The 15,940-nt window shown below is 35.1% G+C and overlaps 1 protein-coding gene across 1 annotated transcript in view; it reads right to left on the minus strand.

Moving 5' to 3' along the window:
* Positions 1-2,460: 2,460 nt before the first annotated feature.
* The window catches only part of TMPRSS12 (transmembrane serine protease 12), a 28,814-nt gene continuing 15,334 nt past the window's right edge, over positions 2,461-15,940 (minus strand). Inside the window, exons 4-5 of the mRNA XM_087441967.1 lie at positions 5,078-5,220; positions 2,461-2,712 (exon numbers count right to left, since the gene is read on the minus strand). Of these exons, the coding sequence (XP_087298093.1) occupies positions 2,461-2,712; positions 5,078-5,220 (395 nt within the window). The remainder of the gene's footprint in view (positions 2,713-5,077; positions 5,221-15,940) is intronic.

Below are 15,940 nucleotides of genomic sequence, written 5' to 3' on the forward strand. Positions count from 1 at the left end.
ACAGCAACTAGAAGGATGTGAACCTACGACATACAACTATCTACTGGGGCTTTGGGGGGAAAAAATGAATAAATAAAATCTTTAAAAAAAAAAAAAAAAAAGAAAAGAAACCCTATTGTAAGTTTGAATGACCTCTGACAAACTAACCCAGCTGGATACGCACCCTCCAGGAGATCTAACTGCTCTATAGATTTTATGACCCCTGCTTGTGCATTTACCTTCCAGCTGTGATAAGATGATAACTGTGTTCTTTTGAGTTCCTTAGGAATGTGATGACTCTCGAACACAGAGTCAATGCAAACTGAAAGATCTGGTGTAGCATTCCCAGTCTGTAACACCAGAAGGTCAACATTCCTAACCCCCTCCCCTAGAACCCACCGGCCTGTATAACTGTGTAAGATTTTGTGCCCCTTAAGATGGTTCTTTGAGACATGAGTCAGCCATCTTCCCCCTTGCTAGCAAGCTGTACTAAACTGCCCTTTCTTTTCCACCATCTTGCCTCTTGACGATTGGCTTTTGTCTTCCTGCGAGCAGATCATGCCTTTTGTGCGGTAACAATTATAATAAATGAAAAAGGCAAGATTCATGGGAGCTGTCTTTGCATAGTAGGGGTATGGATGACTTTCTTTCTACTTATTTTCTGTACCTCCTCAATTTTTAATAATGAGGCTGTAATATTTGGGGAATTAGAAAAATAAAATAGTATACTTCTTTAATTTGAGTTTTTAAGTAGAAAAGAGTCCTTTGTTCCAGTAAGTTTTTCAGATGAAAGTAATGAGATATTTGTCCAATAACATAGTGATCTATATAATAAAAAACATCGTGTGAATCATGGTTGGGATAATAATAATAGTTATCAGTTATTGAGTACCTTCAACATGTTAAGTACTTCATATAATCAACTTATGTAATCATCACAACAACGCTGTGGACTATTAATAATAGTCCAAACTCTTACAACTGCAAAGTAACAGAATGAAACTTGAAACAAAGTCTGTCTTAGAATGCAAAGTCTCTTGTGGTAAAGAGAAATGTTATATAACTGAATTCAGGTTGGCTGAAATAAGTAAACTAAGCTGGGCAAAAAGATAAGAAGTTGCTGGTAGAAGCTCTTGCCTGATTAGCAATGCAGACCTAGAGAGTAATTAGGACACACCTTTGAAGTGAAAAGCAAGAGCTTCCCCCCAATGCTGTCAATACACTTCAGAACAGTTTCTTAGTATTAACACGCAGGGCTATCAAGTGAATCTGAATGATACTCAGGTAGTATAAATAGGAAAACACTAATGCATTATGATGATTGCTATACAAGCATTACCTATTAATTCCTTATAAGACCTTAACCTAGGCTCTCTTCTGAGAAAGAATAGTCAACATCCCCTCAGTGTTGCTCACAAGTCTATAAAAATCACAGTCTCCTACCCCTTGAGTATTAAATCAGTAATGATACCTAAGGGAATTACTAGATGGAAAACTCTGGCTTACTTTCAGTTAAACCCTGAAATAAGGTTAAGGTAAAGCAAAACAAAACGACAACAAAACACTTGGTTTTAGCTGGTTGAATGGAAAAAGAAGGATGAGAAAATAATTTCTCCTTTACTACATGGCTTCTCCAAAGTTCAAGGGAGATATGAATTGATTAATACTAGATACTAATTCACTCAACTTTTTCTTTGTTTTAATAATTTATTTTATAGATTAGTCATCGTAAAGTTTATCCCAAGTTGACTTCCCTCTTTTACCCAGCATGTTCTCCAGTTACCTCTCCTCGCAGTTAATTCAGAGGGCCCTAGGAATACAAACTTTTCTCTGGGCTTCAAGAAAACAAGGTCAGAAAGTAGGTTATGATGCTGCAAAAAGTCAACATTATAAGTTTCTAAATAAAAATTAAATTATGTTAGAGTGTCTGCACCATAGTTCTCTCTTGGCATAGGAAAGGAAGTATTAATATTGAATAAATTGTTTTAATTAGAATTTAAATACTAGGCAAATACTTATTTCTCCAAATAGCCTTTGAGAACCAGAAACAAGATGATAATTCAACAAAATAATATATCATACAAACAAATGTTTTTGAATAAAATAAAATCTAACTTAAAAGGAAAGAGTTTTGATTAATTTAACAGAAGAATAGCTTTCATTTTAATTATAAGCTCTTTATTATTTGGCATTTATATGCATAAAGTATATCTTTGCCTGAAAATTTTATACAAACTCGAAGAAAGTATTCCAAATGCAAAATTATGATTATAAAATAAAACAATCAAGATACATCAAGGAAGCATGTGATTCTGTGCCAAATTTACAATCACATATCTAATATGTCACAAGCCAAATTCCAAAAATTGTTCACATGAGAACTCTAAAGTGCACAATTACTTTCCAAAACAATAAATGATTTTCATTATATATAACATGGAAAGGGACACGTTGCAAAAATAAAGATTCTTCAGAACTTCTTTATGGAGTTGCTAGTAAGACAACAGAACCTAAGGCTACAAGGACCTGTCCAAGTAGAATATTTATATTAAACATGCCTTTATTGCTTGCCTGGTAGAGGTGATCTGTCAGCCACTTTTGGTAGAAGGATGGCCCACTGTAGACACCAGGAAAATTTTTTCTACCACAGCCGTATCCATAACTGGTAATTCCCATTACAAAAAATCGTTTATGTTCTGGTAAGTAGCACATTAATGGTCCACCACTATCACCCTATTAAAAAAGTCCCAAAATAGTGTTAGTTACTTCTAGTAATCTGTAAACAACAGTAAAGCTGGAATAAATTAATCACATTAAACGGACATTTATATAAATATACATTTTCAATATACCTCCAAGTTATAAAGATCCATAGATTTTCAGTTTTATATTCCAACTCACACAAGAAGTATTCAGTCTGGCCTGGTTTTTAGAGGAACCATATAGCTGGTGGGTAATCTTCCCATCTGCATATTTATGAACCAGATTACTAGAAATCAAATTGTTTGGGTTTTTTAGTACAATTACTCAGGAGAAATATAATTTAGGAAGTGTGCAAAATATTGTGAATACTGTTTATTAGAATACTTCTATTGCTTAACTCTGTGTGTGAAAGGTATAACTTTAAGGTATATGAAGGATTCTTTTAGGTGTGTGTGGTTTGCTAGCTAGAGGAGAGGAGTGAACTGGCATCTTGCAAGAGATGGCATCTTTCTAAGTGTCGACATTGGCTGGTGCGGGATAACAGGAATAAATGGCTAAGCCTCTCAACAGTGTTACAAACAACACACCTCTATCATAGTTTATACAAGACTGTGAATGCGCCAAAATAGTATTACCAAGCGCTGTTCATCGCTCAAAACAACAAGGACACTGAGATAACTGTGTCGGTGCCCAAAGGCTAAGGACTGTCTAACATGTTTTCAAATTCTCTGCTTTAAGTAGGCGTTGAATAGTTATTTTTTGACGATGAGAATGTTTCACTTATGAATGTAACTGAACTAGCTTGGATTCTTCACTATTTTACTCAGCAAGATTTTTAAGGAAAAGGACACAGGAAGATAAACCCTGGGTTGCAGGAATCAGAATGAGTAGGAAGAGATCAGAGCACGGGGTACTGCTTGGGAGGGAAGTGCTAGTAGACTTAGAGGTAGTGAAGAAAAGAGGAATAAAGATTCCAAAAGCACAAGAGGCAAAGCAAAAAAGAGGTAAATTGGACTTCATAAAAAATCAAAAACTTTTGGGGCTGGCTCAGTGGTGTAGTGGTTAAGTTCAGCGCGCTCCGCATTGGTGGCCCAGGTTTGCTGGTTCGGATCCCTGGTGCGGACCTACACCACTCATCAAGCCATGCTGTGGAGGTGTCCCACACACAAAATAAAGGAACACGGGCACAGATGTTAGCTCAGGGCCCCTTTTCCTCAAGCAAAAAGAGGAAGATGGGCATCAGGTGTTAGCTCAGGGCCAATCTTCCTCACCAAAAAAAAAAAAATCAAAAACTTGTGTGCTACAAGTGATAACATCAGGAAAGTGAAAAGACAGTCCACAGAATGGGAGAAAATATTTGCTAACCATATGTCTGGTAAGAGATTTGAATCTAGAATATATAAAGAATGCTTATGACTCAATAATAAAAATATAAATAACTCAAGTTAAAAATGGGCAAAGTATCTGAATAGACTCTTCTCCAAAGAAGATATACAAATGGCTAATAAGCACGTGCAAAGATGCTCAACATCATTAGTCATTAGGGAAATGCAAATCAAAACCACAATGTGATACCACTTTATACCCGCAAGGATGACTACAATCAAAAGACACACAATAACAGATGCTGACACGGATGTGGAAAAACTGGACCTCAGACATTGCTGGTGAGAATGTAAACTCATATGAAATTTCCAGAGTAGGCAACCCTATAGCGATTAGTGGTTGCCTAGGGCTGGGGGTGGGTGGGAGGAGAAGGAGGAGTGACTCACAGTGGGTTTTAAAATTAGATTAAAAAAGTGTTTTAAAATTAGATTATGGTGATGGTTGCACTACTCTGTAAAGACACTAAAAACCATTGAGTTGTACAGTTTAAATGGGTGAATTATATATATGTAAATATATGTCAATAAAGATGGTAATGAAAAAAACAAAGAAAGATTCAAGGCAAATTTTGCCTAAGGTTGACCATGATTGTAGAAACCAAGGAATTAGTAAAGCAAGAGGATTTGGATTGTTGGAACAGTTAAAAAGGAGAAAAAAGATTTCAGTAGTTTTAGTCTTATCAAGACTAAATTATCATGGGGTGGCCCCGTGGCTTAACGGTTAAGTGTGCGCGCTCCGCTGCTGGCGGCCCGGGGTTTGGATCCCGGGCGTGCACCAACGCACCGCTTCTCCGGCCATGCTGAGGCGGCGTCCCACATACAGCAACTAGAAGGATGTGCAGCTATGACATACAACTATCTACTGGGGCTTTGGGGGAAAAGTAAATAAATAAAATTAAAAAAAAAATAAAAGACTATCAATTAAGACTTCACAGAAAGTGATCAAAGACCTTGTAAAACTTCCCGTCTGGCTTCAGAAACTATTTCTAAGGAAAGTTGTTTGGTCTTACCCTGCAAGTATCAAAAACTCCATCTTCATCACCTGCACAAAACGAAGTGTTAGGAATTATCTCTCCATAACTCTTCTCAGAACTACAAATGTTTCGAGAAATATAATGCACTTCTGCTTCCAGTAATATGTTTGTAACATTACCTATTAACAAAAAAATACAAATAAATTATTTTGGAGAACAGGTATTTTGACAGTGGTATAAAATGTTCATGTTGAAATGGTTTACTTTCCAAAGTGACTAATTCAACAATTATGTAAAATTGTATCCATGTATGTACGTATGTATGCATTCCTAGGAAGATTGTGGAAGAATGTTCACCAAAATGTTAATTATATTTATCTCTAGATAGTAGGAATTTCAGGTTATTTTTACGTTTGCCTTCATATATTTCTTTAAGGTCTCACAAAAGGATCTATAGTTTTTAAAAAATAAAGCAATATAAAATTGTCAAGCGGGAGCTAGTCCGGTGGCGTAATGGTTAAGTTTGTGCACTCCACTTCAACAGCCTGGGGTTCGCAAGTTTGAATCCTGGGCGCGGACCTACACACCACTTATCAAGCCATGCTGTGGCAGGCATCCCACATATAAAGTAGAGGAAGATGGGCATGGATGTTAGCCCAGGGCCAATCTTCCTCAGCAAAAAGAGGAGGATTGGCAACAGACGTTAGCTCATGGCTGATCTTCCTCACCAAAAAATAAAATAAAATAAATAAAATTGTCAAGGGTTAAAGAGGTAAATGCTGGGGTCAATCTTTCTTATGTTGTAAGTGGTGAATAATTTTTATTAAAATTAAAATTAGTCTTAAAGGATGGTGAACATCAAAATAAAATTTTAAGATTTTAAATTCATGTGCTTCCCTAACTTCTCTAGTAATTCCTGAACATAAAGTGGTTCTTTGGTATAGAGAAGATGGGAAAATGCAAGACAGCACTTCAGGAACCAGGACAGATCATTGTGAGATTTATCCACAGAAAAGCTGCTGTAACAGCAGCATCTGATCCCATCAGCTCATCTCAGAGTTGCAGTTTTCACACATGGTAGCTGAATATTTTGTGTGCCTGCACCCGTCCCCAACCTTCCTAGTAATAGACGTTGTCCCCTTGGCTTCAGGTGGTCAAATGACCCAGCTGTTCCATTCACAGAATTCCATTCTCTTGATGACACTGATTGGTCTAGGGGTGACTATAGTTTGGTATAAGTCTAGCCAATTGGAATAGTTCAGCAGCATTTTTTTAAACTGGAGCAGCCAGAGAGGAACCTTATCACCCTAGCCACATGACTGGTTAGCTTTAAGTCCAAAGCAGCCTGCAGCCAAAGTTCCAGCCTTCTGAGGACAGGCAGCCTAAGAAAATAAAGTCAACATGCAGAGAGAATAGGAATAGGAAATAGAAACACATAAAATTGTCCTAATGGCGTTCAGATTCCTGGATCGAGGTTTCCTAGAGTCCAGCCACATTTCTGCCATTCATTTAAAAATAATTAAAGTAATACTGGCTGCATATAAAGGAATATATGTAACATGTAAGTTATAGAATATAATAATGAAATGAACACCTGTGATCCTACTGCCCAACTTATGAACCTGAACAATACTAATACCAGTGTGGTATTGGTGTAGGGCTCTTCAAAATCACCAGAGATTTTCCAAGTGGGTAGAGAGAGAGCTCAGAAATAGATGTCTGGGTTTTCTATTCGGTTCCACTGGTCCCTTAGAATATCCTTGCACAAAGGATAACTGACTAATTGCTATCGCTTTAGAATAAACCTTGATTTCTGGATGGTAATTCCTCCAATGTATTTTTCTTCTGTAGGAGTGTCTTCTGCAGGAGGCTATTCTGGACGTTTCATCATGTAGATGCAATCATACAATATATGGGCTTTTGTGTCTGGCTTATTTCACTTAGCATAATGTTGTAGCATGTATCAGTACTTCATTCTTTTTTATGACTGGATAATATTTTATTGTATAGATATACCACATTTTGTTTATCTATTCACCAGTTGAAGGCATTTGGATTGTTTTCTTTTTTTTTTTTTTTGCTATTATGAATAATGCTGCTATGAACATTTAGATACAGGTTTTTGTGTAGACATATGTGTTCATTTCTCTTGGGTATATAGCTAGGAATGGAATTCCTGAGTCACATGGTAACAATATATTTAAATTTTTGAGGACCTGCCAAACTGTGTTCCAAAGGAGCTGCACCATTTTATACTCCCACCAGCAATGTATGAGTTTCCAATTTCTTCACATACTTGTCAACACTTGTTATTGCCTAACTTTTTGATTATAGTTATCTTTGTGGGTGTGACATTCGTTAGCGTTTAAAATGACACTTTCTGACTATGGATAGCATATAGAAATGAAATAGATTTTGGTATATTGGTTTTATATCTGGGCACTTCACTAGACTGTCTTAATTCCAATGGATTAAAGATTCTTTTTTAATGTGGATTGTCACATCATCTATGAATAATGAATGTTTTGTTGTTATCTTTCTAAGTCGTACGTCTTTTGCATCTTTTTCTAGTGTTACTGCACTTGCTAGAACCTCTACTACAATATTGAATAAAAGTGGTGATGGTGGGGGAAATTGTTCCTGATTTTAAAGGAAATGTTTTTCTGTAAAATGATGTTTGCTGTAGTTTGGAATAACCTTAATCAGACTGAGGAAGTTCCCTTCTATGTCTAGATTGTTAGAGTTTTTAACAGTGCTTCTTCTGCACCTATTGAGATAATCGTGTTTTTTAATTCTTTAATCAGTTAATATGGTGAATTATGTTAAGAGACTTCGAATGTTAAACCACCCTTGAATTCCTTAGATAGACTCATCTTGGTTATGTTGAATTCTATTTATACTATTCTTGATAGATTCAGTGTGCTATTAATTTGTTTGGAATATCTGCATTTCTGATATTGACCTTTCTTGTACTATATTTACTTGACTCAGGCATCAAAATGATTATTGTCCTCATACACTGAGTTGGGGTGTGTTCCCATCTTTTTGCATCCTTTGCATCCTTTTGAAGTATTTATATAAGATTTAAATAATCTGTCTCAGGTAATTATGGTAGGACTCACTTATTCTGAGTTCTGGTGTCTTATTTTTGAAAAAAAGTAATTTAATGACTGATTCAATTCCTTTACTCTTTATAGGACTATTCTTATATAGTCATTTTGGGTTAGTTAGAATTTTCTAGGAATTTATTAATTTTATCTAATCATTAAAGTTTAGAGCATAACATTGTTTAAAATATTATATTATCTTTTAATTCATGATATTATTTATATTTGTGCCTTCTCTCCTTTCCTCATCAGTCTTACCAGAGGTTTGTTGTTTTTTCAAGGAACTAAATTTTGGCTTTGTTGGTCCTCTTTTTTCTGACTTTATTTTCTGTTCATTAATTGCTGTATTTATCTTTATTTCTTTTCTTCTGCTTTCTATGGGTCATGTAATGTTCATTTATAAATTTTTTTAAGTTGGACATTTAATGCATAATGTTCAGCCTTTCTTCTCTGTTAGGTCAAATATTTGCTCTTCCTTATAGTTGAACCTAAAAGTGTACATATTTAAAGCTTAAAATTTCCCTTTATGTAGCACCCTGGTTGGAGCACTCAAGTTTTGCTATGTAGTAGTATACGTTAATATTCAGTTCTAAAGATTTAAAATTATTATGATTTCCTCTTTGATGCATGAGTTATTTAGTAGCATATTTTGAATTTTCCAAATGTGTGGTTTTTTAAAAAAATTACCTTTTTGTCATTTTTAAAAAAGCTTTATTGATGTTTAATTTACATAACATAAATTTCTCACATTGTACGCAGGCAGTTCAATGATTTCTGGTAAATTTATACCAGCACCACAATCCAGTTGTACAATATTTCCTTCACTCCAAAGAGTCCTCCCACTCCCATTTGCAATCAATTCCCACCTCCAGCCTCACACTTAGGAAATGACTAAGATGATTCCTGTTCCTATGGGTTTGCCTATTCTAGAAATTTTGTATAAACAAATCAATTGGCCAGAAATTTACATTGTTTTTTTTTAGGACTCTCTATTGTGTTCCATTGATCTCTATGCTATCTTTAAAGTAAACAAACCAATACCATACTGTCTTGATGGCTATAGTTTAATAGCATATTTTGAAATTAGGTAGAGTAACTCCTTCAGCTTTGTTGTTCTTCAAAATAATTTTAGCTATTCTAGGCCCTTTGTCCTTACATCTACATTTTTGGATCAGCTTGTCAATTTGTATGAAAAATCTTGCTGGAGATAATCTTGAATTTGATAGGAACTGCATTGAATATACAGGCCAACCTGGGGATAACTGCCATACTAACAATACTGAGTCTTCTAATCCATGAATGTGGTATGTCTTTGCATTTATAGGGTCTTTTTAATTTCTCAGTGTAATATTTTATAGTTTTCAATGTACAGGTGTTGCACATCTTTCATTGACTATAGTGAGTCTAGATGTGGATCTCTTTTTTTTCCCCTTCATTGGGGTTCACTGAGCTTCTTCTATAAATTAAGGTTTCTCCTGAAATTTAGGGAGTCTGGGGCCATATTTTCTCAAATGTTTTTTATTCCCCATTTTCTCTCTCCTCCCCTTCCGAAATCGCATTATATGTATGTTGGTACACTTGATGTTGTGCCACAGATCTCTGAGTGTGTGTTCATTTTTCTTTAATATTTTCTCTCTATGTTCTTCAGATTAGATCATTTCTATTGCTCTATTTCAAGTTCACTGATTCTTTCTTGTGCCATCTCAAATCACTAGAATTTCCATTTGGTTCTTTTTAAAATTTTCTGTTTCTCCATAGACATTCCCTATTTGGTAAATCATTGTCATTACATTTTCCTTGCATTCTTTGAACAAGTTTCTTTGAACTTATTGAGCACATTTAAAGAGCTTCTTTGAAGTCTTTATCTGCTAAATTCAACATCTGAGCCTATTCAGAATCAGTTTCTATTGACTACTTTTTTTCCCTGAGTATAGGTCACACTTTCCTGGGTTTTTTGTTTTTTGTTTTGTTTTTTTTGTTTTTTGCATGTCTTTGAATATTTTTGTTGAGAATTGGACAGTTTAGATAATATATTGTAAGAACTCTGGATTCTGATTCCCTCCTCGACAATGTTGTTGTCATTTTTAAAGTAACTTGCTTGGCCTTAAATTGTGGAATCTGTCACATTGTGTGACTGTTGATGTCTCTGCTCAGTTTTCTAATTCTGAGTCTTACCTTTTAGCCTGGCTTCTTAGAGCTTGCCTGTGTATCTGCACAGCTCAGTGGTTAGTCAGTGATTTGGGCTTCCATCCTCTGCTGATAGATCTGTGTGTGTGTTAGGGAGTACATTCAAAGTTCAGTCCATTTTTGAATCTACCTCCGGTTTCACTTGACACTGAGCTGTCTCAGATTTTCCCCACACATGTATAGTTTGCAGGAAGCCAAGGATGTTTGGAGAGCTTATCTAGCCATTCTATAGCTCTCTCATCTTCAGGACCTTCCTGTCAAATTTCTGACTGTTCCACTGCTGGCAGCATCTAGGACCGCAATCTCAGGCTAGCTTGCTTGTGGGTGTTCCCCATCCATCTCTTGCTGAGTCCACTACTTTTATTGATAATACTGATGGCCTGGATTTTCGACTGTTGCTGCAAATCAAGCCCACATCCTTTGGTAGCAAGATCCTTGTTCTTCACGGCCCTGGTAAAACTATTGCACTACCTGATCTGAGAAGGGACTTGGGAGCAGCTAGAAGCAAGAAAGCTGCAACTCCTCTTTTTACCCAACTTTCTAGCTGTTTGTAATGAACAAGTACTCCTGAATTTGCTGTGTACTTTGATTGATTTCCAGAGCCCTGAGATGGTTGTTTTTGACAATTTGTCCAGTTTATGCTTATTTTGGGGGAAGAGGATTTGCCCACCTCCTCATGCCACCACAGCCAATATTCCCATCCCTCTTATCGCTTCTGAATTAATTATAATCAGAGTATATAGTCTGTACACTACCTATCCTTTGAACTTTTAGATTTGCTTTATGGCCTACAAGTGATCAATTTTCATAAACATTTCACTTGTAATCAAAAAAATTAAATTATCTGATTTTTGCATGCAGAATTCTCTGATTTGGCTATTAAATCAAGCTTGCTATTTATGTTGTTCAATATTCTAAATCTTTACTAATTTTTCATCTACTTGATATGCCATTAATAAAAGGAAAGTTGTGTTAAAATTCCCTTCTGTCATAGGGGAGTTATAACGTTTGCTGTACAATTCTGTCTATTTTTCTTTAATGTTATCTGGATCCTACTTATTAGGCTCACAAGTCTAGAATTGTTCTATCTTCCTGGTGAGTTTAACCTTTTCTAAATATATAATGACCTTCTTTATCCCTAATAATTCTTTTGTCTTAAAGTCTATTTTGTCTGCTATTTGTATAGTGATACCAGCTTTCTCTTAATTAGAATTTACTTGGTATATTTCTTTCCTATTGTTTGACTTCAATCCTTACATTTTAGGTATATCTTGCTAAAGTAAGCTGGATTTCCTGCTCCCTAATCTGATTATCTGTCTTTTAACTAGTGATTTGGTCCATTAACATTTATTGTGATTATGTATATATATGGGCTTGCTTCTACTGTCTCATTTTGTACTTTCTAGTTTTCTCATTTTCCTATGCTTCTTATTTCTCCTCTGTTGATTTTTTTATTGATTGAGATTCTGTCTTTATTTTCTTATTCCATTTGTTTCTTTCTACTGGTTTACAGGTCATATCCTCTATTTCTATTATTGAAATTTAACCATGCATACTTAAATCTAATGTTAACCAGTATCTTAATACGTCTCCTGAATAATACAAGGACCTAAGACCACTTTAACTCTTATTACTCATTCTGAAATACATGCTTTTTTCCCAGTAATTAAAAATCTTTTTCTTTTTTTAATTCCACAAATTACATGTTATTTTTATTATATTCCAAGTTTTCTCAATCTTGGCACTATTAACATTTTAGGCCAGATAATTTTTTGTTGTGGAGGGTGGGAGAACTAGCCTGTGCATTGAAGGATGATGAGCAACATCCCTTCCCTGGCTTCTATCCTCTAAGATGCCAGTAGCATTCTTACCCTCTACTCAGTAGTAACAACCAAAATTTTCTCCACGCTTTACCAAATGTCCCCTGGGGGCAAAACTGCCCCAAGTTGAGAACCACTGCTGTCTACAGACAATGTTTATTTACATATTTACCTATTTCTTTGCTTACTTTTTGCATCTCCTACCTCCCTTTGGCATCATTTTCTTTCTTTGTATCTCTTGTTTTCTTTGGTGAAAGATTATTGGTAGTAAACTCAGTTTTTGTTCACTCTCATTCTTGAATGATAGTTTTGTCAGATACACAATTGTATGTTTATAGGTATTTCCTCTCAGTACTTTGATCGTGATATTTCATTGTATTTTGACTGTCATTACTGCTATTGAGAAGTTTTCTGAAAGACAAGCTGTAGTTATTCTATAAGGATTTTTCTTTTCTCTCTAGGTATATTCAGATCTTCTCTTTTTTTTCTTCTACTTCATTACAATGTATAAAAAGGGATTACATTTTGTTTTTGCTCGTATTGTGCTTACTATATCTGGATTCATGTCTTTCATCAGTTATAGAAAAATTTCAATCCAAATCCACTGAATATTGCCTCTCCTCCATTCTCTTCGTTTTTTCTCTCTAGCACTCTCATTAGGTGTATATTTGACTTTCTCATTCTATCCTTCTTATATTTATTTTCTTTCATATTTTCTCTTTTTTCTCTGTGCCACAGTCCAGGCAATTTCTTCAGATACATTTTCTCATTCACAAATTCTCTCTTCAGCTGAATTTAATATGATGCTTAATTTATCCAATGAGTTTTAAACTTTAGCAATTATGCTTTTCATTTTCAAAGATTCTGTTTGGTTCTCTTTTAAATCTGCCTGATCATTCTAGATAGTCTATTGCTTATTTTTAATTCTACTTTTTTATTTCATTAAACAATTCACATATACTTATTTTATATTCTATACCTAAATATTAATATCTGAGATCCTTGGGGACCTTAATCTGTTGTTTTATTTCTGTTGACTTTCATTATTATCATTTGTTTCCTTATGTGTTTGGTGATCTCTGTGAGCTGATATTTGGTTCATTTTAATCAGTGGGACTCCTAAGTGCCTTCTGACTTGGTACTAGTTTAGCCCATTAAGCTTATTTGAATGATTTTATTTTTAATTGTCACAGTTGTTTGGTTCTTTTTCATAACTCTTTATTTTTTATTCATATTTTCAAGCACATGTTTTATTTCATATAATATATGAATCACTTTTTATATTATCTAATGATTCCAATATCTGAAATCTTTGCACATCTTTTTCTGACATCTATTGTTTCTGCTGACTCTCATTCATAGTCCCTTGTTTCCTTTGGTGTTTAATGGTTTTTAAAGTTATAATCCAATCATTTTCATTGAAACTTTATCTGATGAAATTCTTTGAGGTCTTAGATGAAACTGCATTTCTATACAAATGATTCGCATTTGATTTCTTAGGCACCTACAGACCTTAACAGTCTAGGACCCATTTAAACTAAATTCTAAGCTTGAGGCTTTCTAGTCTACTCAGAGTTGGGGCAGCAAATCCATATGAATGGTATTTGTAGTTACATATTTTCTGGGGAATTTTCTATCTTTTTTCCATTCCATTAAGCAGTTTTCCTAGCAAGTCTGGGGATGGGGGTAGGGGTTAAGAATGTTTTGATTATATCTGGTTCATTTTTTTTGAAAAAGGTTTTTATTTCAAAATCATTATAGTTACAGCTAGTTGCGAAGTTGGTCCAGTGAGTCCAGTGTACTCTTTTCCCAGTTTCCTGCAATTGTTATATCCATGTAACTGAGGCATGATATCAAAATCAAGAAAGTGACATTGGTACCATGTGTGTGTGTAGTTCTATGCCATTTTATTGCATGTGTTGATTCACGTAATCACCACTATGATCAAGAGACAGAATTATTCCATCATCACAAAGATCTCCTTCATGGTACCTAACCCTTTTACCCCCAGAAACCAGCAATCTCTTCTCTATCTCTGTAATTTTGTCATTTTGAGAATGTTATATAAATGGAATCAAACAATATGTGACCTTTTGAAAATGGCTTTCTTCCCCTCAGCATAATGCCCTTGTGATCCATCTAAGTTGTTACATGTATCAATAGATAATTCCTTTTAACTGCTTAGTAGTATTCCATGGTAAGGATATACTACAGTTTGTTTAATCATTCACCTATTGAAGGACATTTAGGTTTTTTCCAGTTTTTGGATATTACAAATAAAGCTTTTATGGACATTTGTGAATGGGTTTTTTGTGGACATATGTTTTCATTTCTCTGGGATAGAGGCTCAGAAGTGTGATTGCTGGGTCATATGGTAAGTGTATATTCATCTATATGTTTTTAAGAAACTGTATCTCTCTTGTTTGGTGCACACACATTTAGGATTGCAATGTCTCCTTGGTGGATTTACCCTTATATAATTATGTTATGTTCCTCACTATCCCAGGTAATTTTCTTTGCTCTTAAGTCTACTTTATCTGATATTAATGTAACCCTTCCAGCTTTCTTTTGATTAATGTTGCCATGGTATATCTTTTCCCATCCTTTTACTTTCAGCCTACCTATATCATATTTGAACTATGTATATATGAACTACATTCTGGGTCATGAGTCTGACTCTCTCTTAGAGTATAGCCCTGGGGCTCCAGCTTTATGGGAGTCTCCACACACACACTTGAGCAGGTTTTGTTCTTTAACCCTCTCAAGGCCTATAAAACCACAGAAATCAATATTCAGTGTTACCAATTTGGCAAATACCCTCAAGATGAAAGCCAGCTTTGCTGCTCCAGTTATCTAAGTTCCCACCTTCACACTCAGTCCTTGATGTAAGTATTTTCCTTCTTTAATAGTTTCCAGTGGGAAGGTTGGTGTGTGTGTAATCTACCATGTTGCTGGAGAGCCAACTTAATCCTCAGAACAACTCTCTGATAGGTATTATTGCTCTCATCTTACAGATCAGGAAAATGTATGACATTGTGAGAGATGATATAATATAGTGGAAACACATGAGTTTCGAGGCAGGCTGACCTGGGCTTGAATTTTGACTTCTCAGTTAGCTGTGTAACTTTGTGCAACTTATTTAACCTCTTTAAACCTCAGTTTATTCATCCACGTTATAGTATTTCTCATAGTCTTTTGGGGGGCATTAAATGAGAAATGCTTTAAAATGCTCAGCATTTTATTAAAAGTACCTAGCCCTGAATAAATGGTAGTTGTTGCTATCATCATTGTTCTAATTGTTGTCAAAGATTCAATAACTTGCCTATGGTCATTCAGCTAGCACACGGCAGGGCTGAGATTCAGGCTTAGGTCTGTGATTCTAAAGCCCATGCTCTTTTCCTACACCATATTGCTTTTGTTATCGTCCTTAGAAAGTATTCATGGAGGAAAAAAAGAAAAATAATAATTCACAGATCTTCCATACATTTACCTCTATGCTATCTAAATAATCCACAAATATTTAAATAGCTGGGTTCTATGGGGAAGAGAAAAAGAGTCTCAGCACTTGATCTCATGTATTGCTAACTAGACTTTGATTCCCTCAAGTGCAGTTTGTTCTTAATGTGGTACTTAAATATTCAGGCTTTAGAATAAAAAAGACCTGGATTTGAGTCCCAGCTTCTCAACCTCTAAGATCTACAATTCATGGTCTGTTAAGTGGGAATAATAACACCAACTCTCTAATAGGAAAACTGGGAGGATAGGATAAAATAAAGTAATATATT

Source organism: Ceratotherium simum, chromosome 17 (genome assembly GCF_057802395.1).
Source record: "Ceratotherium simum simum isolate JZ-2026a chromosome 17, ASM5780239v1, whole genome shotgun sequence".
Lineage (NCBI taxonomy): Eukaryota > Metazoa > Chordata > Mammalia > Perissodactyla > Rhinocerotidae > Ceratotherium > Ceratotherium simum.